The 20,261-nt window shown below is 34.2% G+C and overlaps 1 protein-coding gene across 1 annotated transcript; it reads right to left on the reverse strand.

The window, feature by feature from the left end:
- Positions 1 to 12,130: 12,130 nt before the first annotated feature.
- Positions 12,131 to 19,467, reverse strand: fbxl15 (F-box and leucine-rich repeat protein 15). The gene is made up of 4 exons (XM_030163022.1): positions 19,380 to 19,467; positions 16,754 to 16,913; positions 14,136 to 14,638; positions 12,131 to 13,053 (listed from the first exon to the last, which is right to left on the reverse strand). The coding sequence occupies exons 1-4, from the start codon at positions 19,403 to 19,405 to the stop codon at positions 12,864 to 12,866; spliced, it is 879 nt and encodes a 292-aa protein (XP_030018882.1). The 5' UTR covers positions 19,406 to 19,467; the 3' UTR covers positions 12,131 to 12,863.
- Positions 19,468 to 20,261: the final 794 nt, after the last annotated feature.

Raw genomic sequence — 20,261 nt, forward strand, 5'->3', positions numbered from 1 at the left:
CCTCTTCCTAAATGAACACCACCTTGTCAGTCTTAGCTGTAATGCGACCGTATAACAGCCTAATGAACTTACGACCACATGAGTCTAATAATGAATCTCAGAGGCTCTTAAACAACACGACTAAGCCGTTCTGCAGCCAAAGGGAAATTTAGATTTATTCTTAGTTTTAATAAGTATATTACATGCTGCCAGAGGCTGAAACTGCATGCTGAATAAATCAGATAAATCACCTAAGATCAGAAAATAAAACGGAGCGACTGGTATAAAATGATCACTTGGTATTGATCAATAATTAGACAAGTGCCAGATTATTGACAGGAAGACAAAATATGTAAGGCCAGCGATGTTAGAAAAATCCCCCCATACTCAATCACTGGAACAGAAATTGCTCCATGGTATATAATAACACAGCGATGTTTCTTTCCCCCCCTCCAGATCAATGCTAATTGAGGTCCTACATGATGATGTGTCTGAAACGCTTTTAACCCCGCTGACTGCCGACCAGTAGCACAGCACAAACTTTATATATTTATACCAGAACTCTACTGAGATCTAATACTGAGGCTCTTTCACTTCAGTTTGTTATTTTTTACATCAATTCTACTGTATTTCAAAGCACTTTTTGTACTCTATGTTTCGACCCAGCCCTTTTATTTCAGTTCCTAAATGACATTTCCTCTATATCTAACCTTTCTGAAGTGATTTATCACCATTTATTTCTAATATTTTCTTCTTTACTTTTTATTTTATCAATATATTATCAGTATCCGTATGAATCAGGTATTTTTCTGTATTTAATATACTGATAATGTAAATGTTCACTGCAGAAATCAAAATCTGTGTAAAAAAAAAAAAGTGTATTTTTCTCATTTCTAGTCAAAATATCTCATCAAACTTAAAATAAGACGTAATCACCTAAAAGAGTAACTTTTCAGTGAGATATAACAACTTATTTTTAGACAATAGATCTTGAAAATCTTATTTTAAGAAATCTTACCAAGATAATTTCCATGTGTTCCATTGGCAGATTTTTTTTACTTGAATTAAATTTAAAAAAAAAAAAATCTTGAATTAAGGAAAAAAAATCTTGAATTAAGGAAAAACATCTGCCAACAGAACAAGTGAAAGTTATGTTGGTAAGATTTCTTGAAATAAGATTTTCAAGCTCTATTGTCTAAAAATAAATTCTTATATCTCACAAGTTACTCTTTAGGTGATTATGTCTTATTTTAAGTGTGATGAGATATTTTGACGAAAATGAGAAAAATCCACTTGGTAAGATTTAGATTTTTGCAGTGTTCATAAAAGCTCAGGTTAAAGTTTCGGGTTTATTATACCAAAAACAGAAAAAAACAAAAAAAATTTTTAAAAGTGAATTTTTCAGCAAATATATCACTGACTAAATAATCCCAGTGTCTCCATCCACTGTCATTGATCCAACTCCATGGGTTTTGGGTGAATCAATGTTGTAGAAGATGACAGTGTTTCCATGGTAACTACAGAGCCTCTGAACGTCCAATGGTCGTATCTGATGACCATGAAAAGATGACAAACTGTATTTTACACCAGTATTTACATGTATTGATAGGATGGGTGATCAACAGGTATTAAACATTTTAAATCAGTAGATGGTTTTGGTCAGTGATAGATGTTTGGGTTTTTATGAGTTAATAGTGATTCCTCAGATTTTAATTTAAAAAATATATGATACATTGTTAGTAAGTATGTAAATGAACCATCACTGTTTCATATCATTTAACATTATTGCTCAAATAGATAATCTAACACTCTGCATTGCATTTAAATAATATATACATTTGTAGGTTAAGAATATGTTTTCTTTATTAAACTGCTGTCTATAAACTAGCATTAGATGCTAAAACTATAATTATCACAAGGTAAAATGTTCCTACTTTTCATGTAGACAGGTAAAATACAAAATATTAAATGTATAATTTTACTCATGCTATGTTGATGTTGCAAAGATTTTTTTTTAAAAATCACTTTTTAGTGTTCTACCTCAAGATTTTGTATTTTTCTTAACATGCATTTTATTAATTTTACATTTTAATGAACATATGATCATAAACACAACAATACAACGGTCCAAACAAGCAAAAAACCCTTCTAACCCCCTTCTCCCACCCTCATAAGATCTACAGTGAATAAAATAAATACTGATAATAATATCAGTATGTGCATTACATACTAAGCATACACACATTTCAGTGAACATTAATATGCATACAGACACATATATCCAATGCATCATAAGTCCATAATTCAGTATACTTCAAGATTTCTGAATTGTTCCTGTTACATATCAGTGTCTGTTATAGTCTGACCATAAAGGATAATCTTCAATTTTCACACAGGACTAAAAATCAGAATTTAAACTTTTAATAAATCATGGTTTGACATCAATTCTGAGCATTATAAAGGTTTTTATAGCAGTATTTTTTGTTGGTATCATACAATCCTACTTTAAAATACTTAATACCGCCCATAAAGTTGAAATAATTTTTTCAGACACATTCCTCTTTTTATTCCAATTCATACACATCCGTAATCACCTTTGACCTTATACAATGATTACACACCGAGTCCCACTTTATCTATCAAGAATATATTTGTCACGATCATTTCAAGAGAAGAGGGAACATATTTTATTCACACTTAATGGGCAACAGTGTTGTTCATTATTTCTTTTTCCACCAACTACAGTTGCAAAAAATTATGAGACCACCCTTATTTTCTTCAATTTCTTGTTCATTTTAATGCCTGGTACAACTAAAGGTACATTTGTTTGGACAAATATAATAAAAACAACAAAACACTGGTCTACAAGGAAAATACTTCCAGAATAAAAGTAATGAAATTTTACCACATGAGAGTCACTGATAAAGAAAAATCAAGTCAAAATGCTGGTTGGCTGAACTTTCCAAGATACAGCCTTGGTCAAAATGTGAAATTCAAGAATTAACGAGAGATGGGTTTGACTCAAAGGAATATTTGTCTCAGAGCTACAAGATCTACTTCAAACACTGTCTGCACATTAGAATACATTCACTTTACAGGTTCTATTTAGTGGAAGATTTATAAACTATTATATAATGTACATAAACCAATATATATGTGTAATAACACTTTATCATATACCTCGAAAACATCAGCAAACCGGCACTTTTGTCATTTATTTTCCAATTAATCTTATTAAAATACGTACATTTAGCACATTTAATGTCTGAAGCAATCATTTCTAAAAAAAATTGTAGACCAGTGAAATAACTCAGTAGAGTTTAATTTCAGAGCTGATATCTATCCATTTTCCATGGTTTTCTTGATAATAACCAAAATCACTTAAGTTCCTACATCAATATCTATCTATCTATCTATCTATCTATCTATCTATCTATCTATCTATCTATCTATCTGTATCAATATCTATATGTCCACAGCAATGATCTCAAAAGTCCTTATTAAGTCTGTTTTAGGCAGTTGCAGTCTGAGTTCCCAGATACTCCAGCACTTTGCCAAGTTTTGCTGTAAAGACGTCCTTCTGATCATTAATAAAATCTTAGTCTTTCCAAGAAATATAGTCTGATATCAAATACTTCCACAGATGTATTGAAGGAGGTTCTTCTCCTACCCATTTGATCTTAACAGCCTTTCGGCCGAGCATAAAATTTTTTTTTTTTTTTTTTTTTTTAAATTATACATTTATTTAAACATGTACTAAGACATAAGGAACCACACAGACACAATACAAAAAATATATACAACAAACCTACAGACCTATTAAACCAAAAAGAGAGAAAAAAAAAAACAGCAACAACAAAACAATAACAACAACAAAATAAATATTATCAACTCCTCTTTGCAATGCTCAGGGCGGATTAAGAGTTATATAATGTATACTAACAACTTATTTCATTTCATGCATAAGCAAAACTTAACAGTATTCTTATGTGAGCTCAATGATTCAGGGACACATCCCAATAGACACAATAATGGATTAGACTGTAATTGGTGCATAAACATTGTTTTTGATGACTTTTGATGGCCTAATAATTTTTTCCACAACTGTATTTTCTCTGTAATTTATTGATATTTCAGTCCAAAGTAAATAACTAAATCATTATAGTTTCAAACAAGAATGAGAAAATGTGGGATGAACACTTCAAGAAAATCTAGGTAGTCATTTTCTTGTTAATTTACAAAGATTTCAGCTTTAATTTTACAAAGATCTAAGTATTTTTAACGTTTTATGTTGTTAAACCACACATCATATATACAAACTAGACCAGACTATTCACTAAAGACATTTTTACCTTTTCAAAACAGTTATTCTAAAAGATCCACAATGAAATGTAGTGAGTGAGGAGCATCTGAGGAACTGTATACTTGATAATGATATATAATAATATAACAGAATGATTTACAGGTGACAATCAAAAGTTGTGGTTCTTAAAGTTAGAGGACAATCACTTGTCAATCTGTGGGAAATAAAAACGTGTCACATTAACGCTTCCTTCTTTAATTCTTACTCATCCATGCTTAAAATCCAAAGCCCAGTTTGGTTAAATATCTTCCTTCTGCCATGTGTGGCCGCATGAATTGAAATTTCAAGATTTCCTTTATAACTAATGACACTGCGATGTCTCCTGCGAGGCACAGCAGTGCGATATGATGATCAGCAGAGCTAACAGAAGGATGCCGGTCGATCCCTGAAGCCCTCCAAACACAACTCTCTGCTGGTGCACATTCAGCGTGTGGACAGCCCACAGCAGATGGGGGAAACCATGCCATCAAGTGGAAAATAGACCTGTTGTGTTGTCACAAAGACAAGTTACAAAATAGTCTGTTAGTCATACCACAAGAGAAAACTATAAGAGGAATGTTTAACACTGAGCTGCTGCAACAAGGGGAAGAATAGAGTCCTTTTTGTGTGTGTGCATCTGTGTAAATAAGACTGTAGGATGTTATCTTATTATAATTAGCTTAACAAGTTACACAAATAGAGTCTGACACAGTTGAGGGTATCTGGATGTGTTTCATACTGTAGACTCCTATAGTGTGGATGTACTGGAGGTCTGCAGTTTTCCCACACAACACATTTTAATCCTGACTCATTGCTGCCACCTTGTGTCAGAAACAGTGAACTCCTGTCACTAACTACACACATGACAGAGCTGTGATAAAAACAATTATGTTTGACAAGTGTAAGTGAATTACAGGAATTAAAGGAATCTGGGTAACACTTTATAATAAGTACACACTATGAACCATTAGTTAAGCATTAACAGATACTGAATTCATTATTTATAAAGCATATTTCTGATATGAATACTCATTAATTATGGTTTATAAGCACTAGGCCTGTAACGGTACACAAAATTTTCGGTTCGGTACGTTTTCGGTTTTCAAAGCCATGGTTCGTTTTTTTTCGGTTCGGTATGGGAAGAAAGAAAACCCCTCAAAATGTCTATTAATGCATTTATGAATTTTTAAAACATTTTTCCCCCAATTTTTGGAGACGAATATAGAAAAACAGGAATAATATAATTCTGCTGCTACAAATCAAATAGAAAATAAAATAAATTATTAATATTACTAAATGTATTTTAAACATTAGTATTGTACTTTTCCCTGAAAGGTAGTTTCGAACAAACAAGAAAAATCTAATCACAGTTCTGTCAGTTCACATTCTGCATAAAAATAACATAAAAATTCCACATGAAGTGTAACATTAACAAGAGGGTAAACTGGTATTCTGTTTAAACAAACTGAAGAGAAACTCTGACAACACAATGAACCAAATTATTTATTTTAGGACAGAGAACAAACTGTTTAGGACACTGTGTGTATTTGTGTGTGCCTGTGTGCACGGGGGATTTTTTTTTTTTTTTTTTTCGGAGCAGGGGGGTAGGGGGGGCACGCAGTTATATACCTGGGGGTGCGGTCCATAACTAACATAACGAACGCTGTCGTGAAACAAAAGTGAAACTTTACATACTTTCAACGTTCTATTTATTCCTCTATTATACAGCGTGACAGACAGACAGACAGACAGAGCTAGTGTCAGTGTTTTAGAACTACCGTAGTTCCTAGGGGCCAAACAACGTCCGTCTTATTAACATCTCTTTCCTCGTTGTTGTCTTTCACCTGAACCTGAACTGATCCAAACTGGACTGTATTGATGGTGGAGGGTCTTCAGTCTCTTCCTTCCAGGTTCACATCATATTTGTTGTTGTTTTTTTACCTTATATCAGCTGCTATTTCATATTTCAGGTCAATGTGTGCTCCTTTTTAAGTCTGTGTGAAACTTGCGCGGATTTAAAGTTCCGCGTCAAACGACGTCTTTTGTTCCTTTTTCTTTTTCTCATCATACTGTACCGTTTTGGTACAGCTGTGTACCGAACCGAACAAGTGCGTACCGAAACGGTTCGGTTCGGTACATGTACCGTTACAGGCCTATTATTTTGTGACTTGGCTAAAAGCTCCAGGTAGGTTGTGATCCAGCCTTTGCTCCAGAGCATTAATCAGCTCTTAGTTGAGAACAGCTGATGTAGTCCTCCTGTTCTCAGATACTCGTCATCTGCAAGTCATGGCCGAAACTGAAGACATCCAGTTGGAGGGGAAGTCCAAACGGCCACAGTTCAATGAGTAATGAAAAAGTACAAATGCACACTGTGGCTGTGGTCGGAAGCCAAAACAGAATCCTAAGATGGAAGAACTCACTGCCAAGACCATCCTGAATATGAACAGTTCTAGTGCTGTCGTTTGATCCTGACTTAGATTTGGTGATAAAAGCTAGAAACACTGTGGTTTTCTCCACAGGACTCAGCTCTAAATGAAATGAATGGAGTTTGATGCTGACATGGCAGAATCCGTGTATCATTCGTTCATTCGTTTTTCAATTTAAAATTTGTTTTTTTGTTTTTCATTTTCAAAACCAGAATGAAAAATGGATAAGTTCGTTTTTACATTTCCTGATTTTGTGCTCAAATGAAAAATGGAAAAAACGGATAACGACCGTTTAATCCAATTTTGCTATTTTCAATATAGTTAAGTTGTCTGACCCGGAAGTAGTCGTAACTAGGGAAAAAATAAACAAGCGGAATTATGGCCGGACTGGAGGAATATTTTGCTATAATTAAGCAGTTGTTTGATTCAGAAGCGTATTGCATTCATACAAAAAAATAAATTCAGCTCTATTTTTCTGAATTAACGAGATAAACAGCTGCTTAATTATAGCAAAATATTCCTCCAGTCCGGCCATGATTCCGTTTGTTTATTTTTCCAAAGTTACGACTACTTCCGGGTCAGACAACTTAACTATACTGAAAATAGCAAATCGGATGAAACGGACATTATCCGTTTTTTTTTTTTTTTCCATTTTTCATTTGAGCACAAAATCGGGAAATGGAAAAACAAACTGTTATCCGTTTTTCATTCTGGTTTTGAAAATGAAAAACAAAAAAACGAGTCGTATTTTTGTTTTTTTGATTTTTGGTTTTAAATTGAAAAACAAATGAACGAATGATACATGGATTTGGCAGTGTTTCTTCTACAAGGGTGAGTTTAATTATGAGGCTTATGAAGGTATAAAGTTATTATGAATCCGTGTATCATTCGTTCATTCGTATTTCGATTTTTGTAGTCTAAGTGTGTTCTGGTACTAGACTTCCCCCTGCTGGTGAGTGTTTGGAATATTAATATACAAGGTATCCCAAAAAATGTGACATTATTTCATCACTTAATAATTTGTTTGCTCTTTTTGCTCAAAAGTGGAATCATTTTTATTGTTCTACTTTCAGGAATAGACATGCCGTTTACTGCAACAGAAAAGGTGTTCTGTGTATTGAAGTACGCCTAAACTCAGGGTACTACATCACAAATGGCACACACATTGAACATTAGTAATAACTTTGGAACCATATAAAATTACCATCCCTCAGAATTTTTCATTTGTACATTTTTTTGTAGAATTGTAGAAAATGTGTAGAATAAAAAACATTTTATGTCCAAAATAAATACTATTAAGTATCATTTCTCCTGACCATGTAGTCACTCCAATATGGACATCTTAAATGATGTCAATTTTTTTTGGGACAAACCTGTATTATAAAAATCCATTTAAAGCAACAATGAAAAGGTTTTTATGTGATTTGGCTGAACTGGCCCTTTATTTTGGCACATACATGCAAAATAAAAATGTTTAATTAAAACTCAAACATTTTTAAATGTTTCAAAATGAAACACAGGATGAGATAAAGTACAATGTGAATACCACAAAGTAAAACCAGCAAAGCAACAAAGTGCTTTGGTTAAACCAATGTGGCTACATTCACACCATCAGACTTAGTGTTCAATTCTGATTTTCTACTCACATCAGATTTTTTTTTTTTTTTTTTGCATTATTTTTCCAAAATGTGGCTCCTGAACTGAACCGCATCCACAAAAAAAAAGAAAAAAAATAACAAGTTTTCAGATCAGTCCATTGAGTATAATACACACAGTGAAGACACTCCACTATAAGTTAAAGCCTTAAACTATACTTTTAAGCTGAAATATGCAAGTATTAACTATATGTATGTGTAAAGAGGTTTCTGTCAGTGTTTTACTATTTAACAAGACATTTTCCTATGAAAAAAAATGTATCTTTCAACACAACAATAACTATTTCCAATTTCTCTTCAATATACTTTTAAATTATAGTATCTGTAATTTCAGATACTGATTATCAGCCATACAAAACAAACCATTCAATCTTAACATTCCTCTGTTGCTGGGCAGCTCAGACCTGATTCAGTCCCATTTCAACCCTGATGTTTTTTGTTTTTTTGTTTTTTTGTCCGTCTGCCAAGTACATTTTGCTTGACTGGTTCTTTTTCTCCAGAGCCATAACCCGGTCCCTGCACCGATTCACCCAGTGATGTCTCTTTGAGTTGAACTTCCAAATGGCTAATTTTACTTACAGTCAAATAAAAGGTGATGTTACAGTTGAATGAGTATGTTTTGTTTGCCTGTTCAATATCAAGTATTTTTTTTTACATCAGGATGTGACCAACATTAAAATAAGTCAATATTTAAATGACATTGGAAACAGCAACAATTGGTGGATGCCTAATGTGACAGAAAGACTGGATTTTTACATGTGACACGACAATGCAAACCTTCTCAGTCATACATGTTACATACATTTTCCTGCCTTGCAGTTTTGAGTGTATGCTGTATAAGAACTATTTTACAGCCTGTGACTCCCTTCAGTTCAGAGCTGTGACAAATCTTCTTCTACCCTAGACCAGGGTGTCAAACATGCAGCCCAGGGGCAAAATGTGGCCCACCAAAGGGTCCAGTTCGGCCCCTGGAATGTTTTTGCCAAGTGCAAAAATTCCACAGTCTTGAATTGAATTAAGCCAAAAAAAAAATTTTTTTTCAATTAAGTAAAAAAAAATCTTCAATTAAGCAAAAAAAATCTTCAATTAAGTAAAAAAAGTCTTCAATTAAGCAAAAAAAAAAAAATCTTCAGTTAAGTAAAAAAAAATCTTCAATTAAGCCAAAAAAAATCTCAAATTTAGCAAAAAATCTTGAATTAAGCCAAAAAAATCTTCAACTAAGTTAAAAAAAAAATCTTGAATTAAGCCAAAAAAATCTTCAATTAAGTAAAAAAAAACTTGAATTATGTAAAAAAAAAAAAATCTTCATTTAAGCAAAAAAAATCTCAAATTTAGCAAAAAATCTTGAATTAAGCCAAAAAAAATCTTCAATTAAGTTAAAAAAAATCTTCAATTAAGCCAAAAAAAATCTCAAATTTAGCAAAAAAAATCTTGAATTAAGCCAAAAAAAATCTTCAATTAAGTTAAAAAAAATCTTCAATTAAGCCAAAAGAAATCTAGAATTAACAACTTACTTTTTTCTTTATTTTAGTGCAAAAAATACCATTAAATTATGAAAATATTTACATTTACAAACTATCCTGTAACAATAAAATGTGAATAACCTGAACAAATAAGAACCTGAAATGTCTAAAGAAAATTAAGCACAATTTTAACAATTTTTCTTCCTGTTCCTCAGTGTTTAGTGTCTTTGTAGATCTGATCCATAATGCACATGGAGAAATGATAAGCTGAGGCATAATACTGTTAAAATGCACTAAATTTTCTTACGTTTTTTTAATTTAAATTTCAGTTTTTTCGGGTTTTTTTTTTTTGATAGTTTATAAAAGTATTTTCATAATTTAATGTTTTTTTTTTTTTTTTTTCACTAAAATAAAGACAAAAAGTTGGAGTTGTCATTAGTTATAGGTTATTATGTTATTATTTTTCTGGTCCGGCCCCCTTCAGATCAAATTTAGCTGAATATGGCCCCTGAACTAAAATGAGTTTGACACCCCTGCCCTAGACTGTATATAATTAGCAAAATGTGACAACACCCATTGACTTCTAAACTGCCATTTTGATGGTAGTTTGCAATTTGGCTATTTTCATGGTAGCTTCTGGAGCTAGAAGAACCATATTTGGACAAAAGCACAGAATTGCTGGAAGCTGAGGGGTAATAGGTGAACTAATGCTAAACAGAAGCTAATGCTAATCTGTAAAATAGGAAACTTTATCTAAAACTGTGTAAGACAGTATTTTTACAGGCTTGTTATGTTTTTTAAATAACCAAAACTCCTAAAGTCAGACTTGGCAGGTGGGTGAGCCATCATACAGACCTGCCAATCAAAGCCAGACATGGCAGACATCAAACCCTCTTCACCCTGAGATCTGATTAACTGAGGATAAATTTAAAGATGGACCAGATCACTTATAAGAAATTGAAAATAAAATGGATGAGACCACAATGAATCCTGGGGGAATGAATGATTGACTTTGGGAGCCTGCATTTTTCTGCAGTATCCGGTGGCCGTTACCGATATCTATATTATAAAAGCCAAGTGCCTCTGTGTGCGTGTGTGTATGTGTCTCAGGATTCACGTAAAATCCCGAGAGCTGACTGCTGCAATTTGGCATACTTTTGAATTTTTGGTCAAGGAACAGACTAGCGAAAACGGCAAGTTGATAGGACCAATATTTGGGGATATATTAGTAATTTTGGAATACAATAGCCTTACAATCACATGGCTATACCTAAAACTCTTTGGCGGTGGCTGCTGGACAAATGCGGTACAAGATGAACGAATACACAACAGCAGAAAAACTACCACATCTAGAACCCATGGATACCCACAGGTTAACGCACTAGTTACATTTTAAGACGCTGCCACGCCAGCTTCATTTCGGAAAAAAAGTCCTTTCCTCATGATTCAGACTGAGGTCACGTTGAAAAATCTCAGACCAGTATCTGATTAAGGACCACATTGAAATGCTAACATCAGATTCCATATGTTTGTGCACCGATTGAAGTTGCAGAAGACTGGAAAAAAATCAGATTTGGTCACTTTCAACTGCAGTGTGAACGTACCCCAAGAGCGATAACAAATCAGACATTGTTTGGACATGAAGCAGCTACTCTTAAAAGTACATGGCTTTCTTCAGTCGTTTGCAAATGAACCGTTGTCCGTTCCATCTTAATTAAGCCTCTTTTGTCATGACACAGTTTATCGCTGTACAAACTTCAGTGCAACGTATCCACGTCTTGTTGAATTGTCTTAATATTGCTCCGATGTGACGCAGCTGAAAAAACTAAAAGGAACAAAGGAAACCAAGCACTGACTATCAATGCTTGTCTGCTGTTAAAAGTCTCTGCTAGAAGAGTTTGTGCATTTATTGTTACTGCTTGTTTCAAAATTGCCAAAATCTAACACATACTACATATATATATATATATATATATATATATATATATATATATATATATATATATACAACAGATGTGTGGGTGATCTGGTCAAAAGATCAGACTGTAACTATCTGTGTGTTTGAACTAAACTCTTTCTGCTCCATTTTGAAATGTACAGACGATGGATTAAAACACAACATTAGAGATAGAGCTATTACCATTTTACATCTCAATACCTGAGTTTATGAGATAATTAAAATTAAGACTTAATGAGTACAGTCGGCACGGAACAATAACTTAGTATCATAAGATAATAAAAATTCAAGTATTCTTCTTTAAAAGGAGATCATAAAGTTTGCACTGGTCAAATTCTGACACTTAATGGGATATTTCGTTTGCATATTACGTTACAGTCAGGTCACCCTCTTCACCAAACAGACTGAAAATTATGTTACGACTGACTTCGGCTCGACCCTATCACTGCTTATGACTATAGCGGTCCTGTAAATAATGAACTAATTATTTGTTTTGATTTTTGTCTCCATAAAATTTTATTTGAGATTAAATGAAAGGCCAATTAAATAGGGGATAAATAGAGTTCATCGCATGTCAATTCTCCTCCAGTCTTCTGTCAATGGAGTGGATCTACAGCCTAAGTATGTTTAATATCCAGGTTTCTATCACTTTAAACAGTATCATGTATTTTGGTAAAATAAAAAGTAAGTGCTCCTACATTTGCTACCTCGATAATGCTTTGTCAACTTCTCCATTGCTTCACTCAGCTGCAATTGTTTTGGTTTCTTAAGAAGACCTTTATCCACTAAACTGCTGCTTTTGAGACCATACATCACAAACTATCAAAAACAGACTTTTAGAGCTCAAATGCATTGTTAAAGTAGCATTAATCTACATTTTCTCCTATGAAGTTATGATTTGAGGTTTGGTACGACATAAACTAACGTGTGTGCGATTCACTGAAATGCGAGGTTGCGGACATCTGTAAGACCAGACCACCCACCCCTAACAGCAGATAAGACCTCTCTGTGTGCACCGTGAGCTGACACTTGGCCTTTTGGCTATATCTGCAGATTGATAAAGGGAGCAAATCCGAGCACATCCTGAAGAAGCACCAGCGCTCGCTGTAGAGGCGGCTCTACATCGATCACGACGTTGCGTTTCCGTAGAGGATCCAGGCTTGACTCGGTCACATTGTGACAGTGATTCACCTTGAGGGACTGCAGCTTGGGGCAGTACTCTGCAAGAGTCCTGTGAACAAAAAGAATGTTACAGGTGAGGTGGAAGTGGCATGAAGAGAAACCCTAACAGTTAGCTGGAATATATTAGATTAACCCATAAAGACCCAAACCACTACTGACAACCAAAAGCATCTACTGATCTAGACTTGTTAATACCTGTTGATCCATTAATCCTATCAATACTTGTAAATAATTGATGTAAAATACAGTTTGTCATCTTTTCATGGTCATCAGATATGACCCATTTGGACGTTCAGAGGCTCCGTAGTGAACGTGGAAACACTATCATCTTCTACAACATGGGTGTTCAATCCTGGCCCTCGAGAGCTACTACCCTCCATGTTTTAGATGTTTCCTTCTTCCAACAGATCTGATTCAAATGATAAGCCTATCATCAAGCTCTGCAGAAGCCTGATAACGACCGTCAGGTGTGCTGGAAGAGGGAAACTTCTAAATCAGGGATGTCCAACTATGGTCCCTCAAGGGCAGGTATCCTCCATGTTTTAGATATTTCCCTCTTCCAGCACACCTGACGGTCATTATCAGGCTTCTGCAGAGCTTGATGATAGGCTTATCATTTGAATCAGTTGTGTTGGAAGAGGGATTCATCTAAAACATGCAGGATACCGGCCCTCGAGGACCAGGATTGGACACCCCTGATCTAAATCATGCAGGATAGTTGCTCTCAAGGACCAGGACTGGAAATCCCTGCTCTACAACACTGATGCACCAGTAAAACCCATGGAGTTTGATAATTGACAGTTGATGGAGACACTTGTTTTATGTTTAGTTATTAATATATTTGCTGAACAATTCACTTTTTCTTCAGTTTTCTCTGTTTTGATATAATAACCTATGAATTTACTAGAAGTTTTCATAAATTATACTAAATATAGGAAATTAAATACAAGAAAATAAATGATTTACAATGAAAAATGCAAAATGCAGAGAATAATATTGTAATAAATGGTGATAAATCACTTAAGAAAGGTTACATAGAGACAAAAATTCATTTGGGAACTGCCAGAAAAGTAACACTGGGTTTTCATGGGTTAAAAAAACAAATAAAAGGGGAGATATCGGATGATGTACCTGATGGACTGGTCCCTGACCCGCAGGCAGCCTGTCAGGTCCAGCTGCTCCAGGCCCCTGCAGTTCTTGGCCACTTCTTCCACCGACTCATCAGTGACATTTGCATTAACTGCCAGAGAAAGCGACTTCAACTCCAAACACTTCTTGACCAGGTAACAGATGGCGTCGTCCTTGAGCTGGCGACAGGCTGTGAGGTCGATGGACTGCAGCGCCCTGCAGTGGTCAGCCAGGCTGCGCAGGGACAGGCTGTCCACCCACTCGCAGTGGGCCAGGCCGAGGTGCTGCAGGTGTGTGCAGCTCAAGGACACGGCCACCAGGGAATGGCGGGTGAGCCAAAGGCAGCCATGCAGGTTCAGTCTGAGCAGATGCTGGTTCTGGCCGATAACCGGCAGCAGCTCGTGGTCGGTCATCCAGTCTGAACAGTTCTGGATTGACAGATTCTGTAGAACTTTGTTGTCCTTCAACATGGAGCAAAATGCTTCCCTAGGAACGCATGGTCCAATCTGTGAACATCACAACAGAGGAGAAGGCAGCCTCTGCTTTAAGAACTTACAAATAGGTTTTCAAAATTAATGCACAGTCACAAGGCAAAGATTATTATTGTAACCTCCGCCAAGGAACGGTGGAGGTTATGTTTTCATCGGGGTTTGTCTGTCTGTTTGTTTGTTTGTTTGTTTGTTTGTTTGTTAGCAGGATAACTCAAAAAGTTAAGGACAGATTTGGATGAAATTTTCAGGAAATGTTGATACTGGCACAAGGAACAAATGATTAAATTTTGGTGGTGATCGTGGGGGGGGGGCTGACCTGCCTTGACGGAGGTCTGCGCTCTCTGAGTGCTTTTCTAGTTATTACCTCCGCCAAGTGTAATGGCGGAGGTTATATTTTCATTGGGGTTTGTCTGTCTGTCTGTTTGTCTGTTAGCAAGATAACTCAAAAAGTTATGAATGGATTTGGATGAAATTTTCAGGAAATGTTGATACTGGAACAAGGAACAAATGATTAAATTTTGGTGGTGATGGGGGGGGGCTGATCTGTCTTGGCGGAGGTCTGCACTCTCTGAGTGCTTTTCTGGTTATTAATTATTTAAGGAGAAGGGGTGGGAGTTTATAAGTTATAGTTCTTCTCACTCCTTTTCAAATATGTATTGTATGTTTTATGCTTAGATGTTTTCTTTATTTATTTTATTAAATACATCAATCAATCCATCAAAGATTATTTGAGCTGTTGTGATCTTATAATAACTGAACAGATGAATGAAACTAATTGAAATTACACATTTTATTTACTATTTCTACACATGACTAGTGCACAAAAAACTCTTTGGAAATTATGGCTGGTTCAGATGTGTTTTATTAAATTTAGTGGAGACATAGGTGCTCAAATACAACTTTACATGTAACGTTCCTAGACTGCCCAAATTCTATGCAGTTTTTGAGGAGCAGTATAGAAGGCAAAGGGGCTGGGCTAAGCTACCATGAGAAATTAATCTGATTAACATTGTCAAGTGTATTCCCTCCAGTGTTAGAGTGTGAAACATGTATAGGCTCAATACGTCACAGCAGGGGATTAAATGACTGTAAATACAAAGGGTGAAGAGGTAAAATGACAGGACTTCTGACGCAGATTGAGTTTCTAATGCTAATCAAAGGTGTGGCTCACAAGAAATGGTCTGCTTACAGTGACTTTTAGTAAATGCACAGAAGTTCTTACTTATAGGTAGATACAGTACATTATATTTAAATTATCAACATCATCTTGAGCTAAAACATTGTGCTTCCTTGTAATTTAAGGTGAACAGGCTGGATTTGAAAAGTTTCTCTGCTAATTGTATTCACTGTGCTGCTCAACAGTTACCTACTACATGAGTAGGGGTTGTGTTGGGTCTCAAGACATACGCTTCAGTGATGGCTCAAACTTCAAGTCCTTATGCATAAATATATGATACTATTATGTTGCCTATTTGTAATTAAATAACTAATACAGACTATCATAAGAAGATATATCACATTTATTAATGATTGCATTTGTAGTAAATACTTAAAGTGCATATAAATATTATAGTTTATATTAAAAAAAGGTTAATTATGCAAATCTGATTGTGTGTGAGGTAACTAAAAATGTGTATGTGAATAGTTTGTACGGATCCTTTGTGTTATTGTAAAAATATATAGAAAAAAGTGTGTTAAAGCAAAGGAAGCAAAATTAATGTAATTATTAGCTTGTAAAAAGGGGGGTGGGTGTCTATAAGTTACACTTCTTCCTACTCCTTTTCAAGCGCCGAAAAATTTTTTTGACCATGTTGTGTGGTTCTTTGTTATCTGATGATTCTATGTGCTTGAAATAAAACTAAACTGACTAACTTAAATCATGATTATGGATTTGTACTCTATTATGTGATCTGAACATCTTCTATAATCTTCTAAATAATAAGAGCTGTCTAGTTATGAGCAGGTCCCAAACTTTAATGCCAGGTCTGAACAAGTCCAATTACTACTGTGAATTGTTAATTAATTACTGTATTGTTATTATTATGCTCATGTTCTACTTGCTGCTGTATTTGTAGTGTGTAGTACTACATTTCTGCAGAATTATCATGTCTTTCTGACTTGTGTACGTACCAAAGACAGGTCAAAGGTCCTGCAGTTGGACAGATACACCTGGATGAGGCTGTGAAACTGTTTGCTGACCCTCTGCAGGCTGACAAGGTGTTGTAATGGCAAATAGCACAAAATATGTGGGACTAGTACATCTTCCCATGGCAAATCCAAAAGATGACATCTGCAAAACACACACAAAGGATCAATAATCAGCTGTAATACTGTCGTACATTTATGATAGTGTTAAATAGTATGTGATTGTTGTTACACTGAAAGCTTAACCCTTTAATGCACAGTGGTACTACAGAGGACAGCTGTTCCGTTGCATATTCATGGGTTTTGTTGTTTTAGTTCTGTATCAGCCAATACAGTGGACGCTTATGCATCATCCCAAACACTGCAATTCATACCATTACACTAACTTTACTGTTCTTGATAAACCTGATCTGCACTAAATCAATTGCTGATTGTTATTAGACTGTAATTAACAGTTTTCTTATACAAAAAGATTTTTTTTTTTTTTTTTTGCATATTTTCTCCATGAAGTAAGTAACAACTAGTATTAGAGTACGCTAACATGTGAGAAAATGGCATTAAAAATGTTTTTATTTCATAGTTTTCACATAGAATATCACTTTCTAATGATGGGCTATAAATAAATGTTTCTTTGCTTCAAAAACTAAATGCATGGTGTCCAGCTGAGTGGACATTTTTGTAACACCATGAAAAACAGGTTCATAAAAAAATTTCAATCACATTGTTTTTTTCACACCTAAAGAGAAATAAAATCACTCAAGAAAAAAATATTGACTAAGGTTCTCATAATTCATGAATGAAAGGGTTAATTTATAGGAATATTAAAGCAATTCTTCAAATTAAGAAAGCTATGCATGCATAAATACAAAATTATAACCAATATGAAGTTATTTTAATGTTTTTCAACTACATGAATTCACTGCAGCCTTAACCCTTTCATGCATAGTGGTCACTCCAGTGGACAGTTATTCTACAGCTGTTCTCTTGTATTTTCATGGGTTTTGTTGTTTTAGTTCCAAATCAGCCAACACAGTGGACGCTTACGCATCATCACAAACACTGCCATACACACAATTATTGTAACTTTGCTGTTCTTGATAAACCTGATCTGCAGTAGCATGTTTTAGTTTAAATCAATTTCTAATTGTTATTAGACTGTCATTAACAGTTTTCTGAAACAAAAAGGTTTTTTTTGTTTGTTTGTTTGTTTTTTTTGCATATCCTCCTGAGACCCAGCAATGAATTTTGTCCTCTATAGGGGACAAAAGTTTGACAGTTTAACTTAAATGATGTCCATTGCAAAGGGCATTCCATTAAAAAAATCAATCAATAAATAAAAATGATTTTAAAAATGCATCTGAAAAAACTGTTGTATCATGCAGTTTCCAAACAAGACAATTCTTTAGTGTAAAAAAGCTAAAATTGTCAATTTCCTGGGTCTCAGGAGGATATTATCTCCGTGAAATGTGTAACAACTAGTATTTGAGTATGATAAAAATGTGAGAAAACATCAGATTAGCAGCATTAGAAATGTTTTTATTTCATAGTTTTCACACAGTATATCACTTTCTGATGATGAGTTTTAAAGACATGCTTCTTTGCTTCAAAAATTAAATGCATGGTGTCCAGCTGAGTGGACATTTTTGGAACTCCATGAAAAATAGTTCATTAAAAAAATTCAATCGCATTGCTTTTTTCATCCTTAAAGAGGAATAAAAACACTCAAGAAAAAAAATATTAATTAAAGTTCTCATAATTCATACATGAAAGGGTTAAAAATGTCACATCAGGAATTAACATTAATTTACTATTTACATGTCCTTTGAATTTTCTGCACAATAAACATATAATTCTGTTTCATAAGGTCAGTTAACTCCTAAAATGAAGTTAAAAATCCTTTTTTTTTTTCCTGTAAATTACATTAATCCCATACAATTGAATGTGACTGCATGTGACAGTCATAACCAGACGTTGCACCCAGTGACATTTAACCCTTTAAACATCAGAATGACATATAATGTTTTTCAATGGGCACATACATGTAAACATAAATGGTGTTTCTTTTTTCATGCATTTAATCCTTTTAGATCAATAAATGGAGTCGGACAGAAAATTAAGTTATCGCGATAATACAACTTTGGTTTATTTCACAACACATAGGCAACTTTAACTCTTGAACACTTCAATTTAAGTACAATTTTCGGGCAAAATGTACTGCCGAAGTTACAAGATAAAGTCCTAAAATTATATTATGTCATAATATTGTGTTGTCGTTGGTGTATATGACGGTTATTTTCAGGTGAACGTTAAATATGACATTTTTTAAATGAGGTTTAGCTAGTAGAGGTCACCGGAGTTGGTCACAAATTTGTCAATAAAACAACACTTATCAGCTTAGAGAAAATTGACATTAGCAGTCTAGGTATTCGTTAATATAGATATTAGTATAAAATATGTAATATATATGTTATAATAATATACAGTCCGGTTACAACGACTGGACCAGATACTGCACTAACAGCCAATTCTTCATGCTAACGCTGTTAGCCGACGAGCTAGCTCCCATCCGTCCGCTTTCCGAAAACAAACACTTCTTTTTAACCCGTCTTACTTTTGCATCTTTGCTTCGTCTTCCATCTTGACTTGTTGATATTATACAGACTTGATACGGACGTGTTGTTCTTCACATAGTTGCCAAACAACATACAATCCTCTAGCATCTTGGAAGAGGAGGAACCCAGACACATTGATACGTTCAGGTACCGTCAGAAAAAATAAAGGTCAGACTGTGTCATATGAGGATAAAATTATTGGCATAGGTTACCTTATGAATTCTGTATTATGAACAAAATTAAAATAATACTTCTAAGATCTTACACAACATATATCCCTCTAGCGCTATTTTATGTAGAGTTTCTGGCATATGTAACTTTTTGTAATTCTAATCCTGAAACACTTTTACACTATTCTTTTCTTTGTGTGCATTCTTCTGACTTTTGGTCTAAAATTAAAAACCTTCTTATATTTAGGTGTAATGAAAATATAGTTATAATATCTCAAAATGTACTTATATATTTGAACATGACATACATAATTTGGAATTTTATTTGTTAATCTGATCATTTTATTTGGAAACTTTCACATACACAAAAGTAAATATGCCAAAACACACCCAAATTTTAAAGTCTTCATGGTAGAGTTTGAAAAATATATTCAATCACTAGGATTTATTTAGCCCCAAAAACAAAAAAAAATGCACAAACACTTCGACAATTTGTAAACAATTCTTTAAAATGGAATGAATTTACTCTGTTGTAATTTTTTTCTCAGATCTTTACATTTTAAGTTATTATTATTATTATTATTATTATTATTATTATTATTATTTGTCTTTTCTTTTTTGTGTCTGTTGAACGATTTTTCTTTTTGACATGTTGATGTTTTTTTTTTTAATTTCTCTATGTTTTGTATGCATATACATTTTCAATAAAGT

Source organism: Sphaeramia orbicularis, chromosome 19 (assembly GCF_902148855.1).
Source record: "Sphaeramia orbicularis chromosome 19, fSphaOr1.1, whole genome shotgun sequence".
Taxonomy (NCBI): Eukaryota; Metazoa; Chordata; class Actinopteri; order Kurtiformes; family Apogonidae; genus Sphaeramia; species Sphaeramia orbicularis.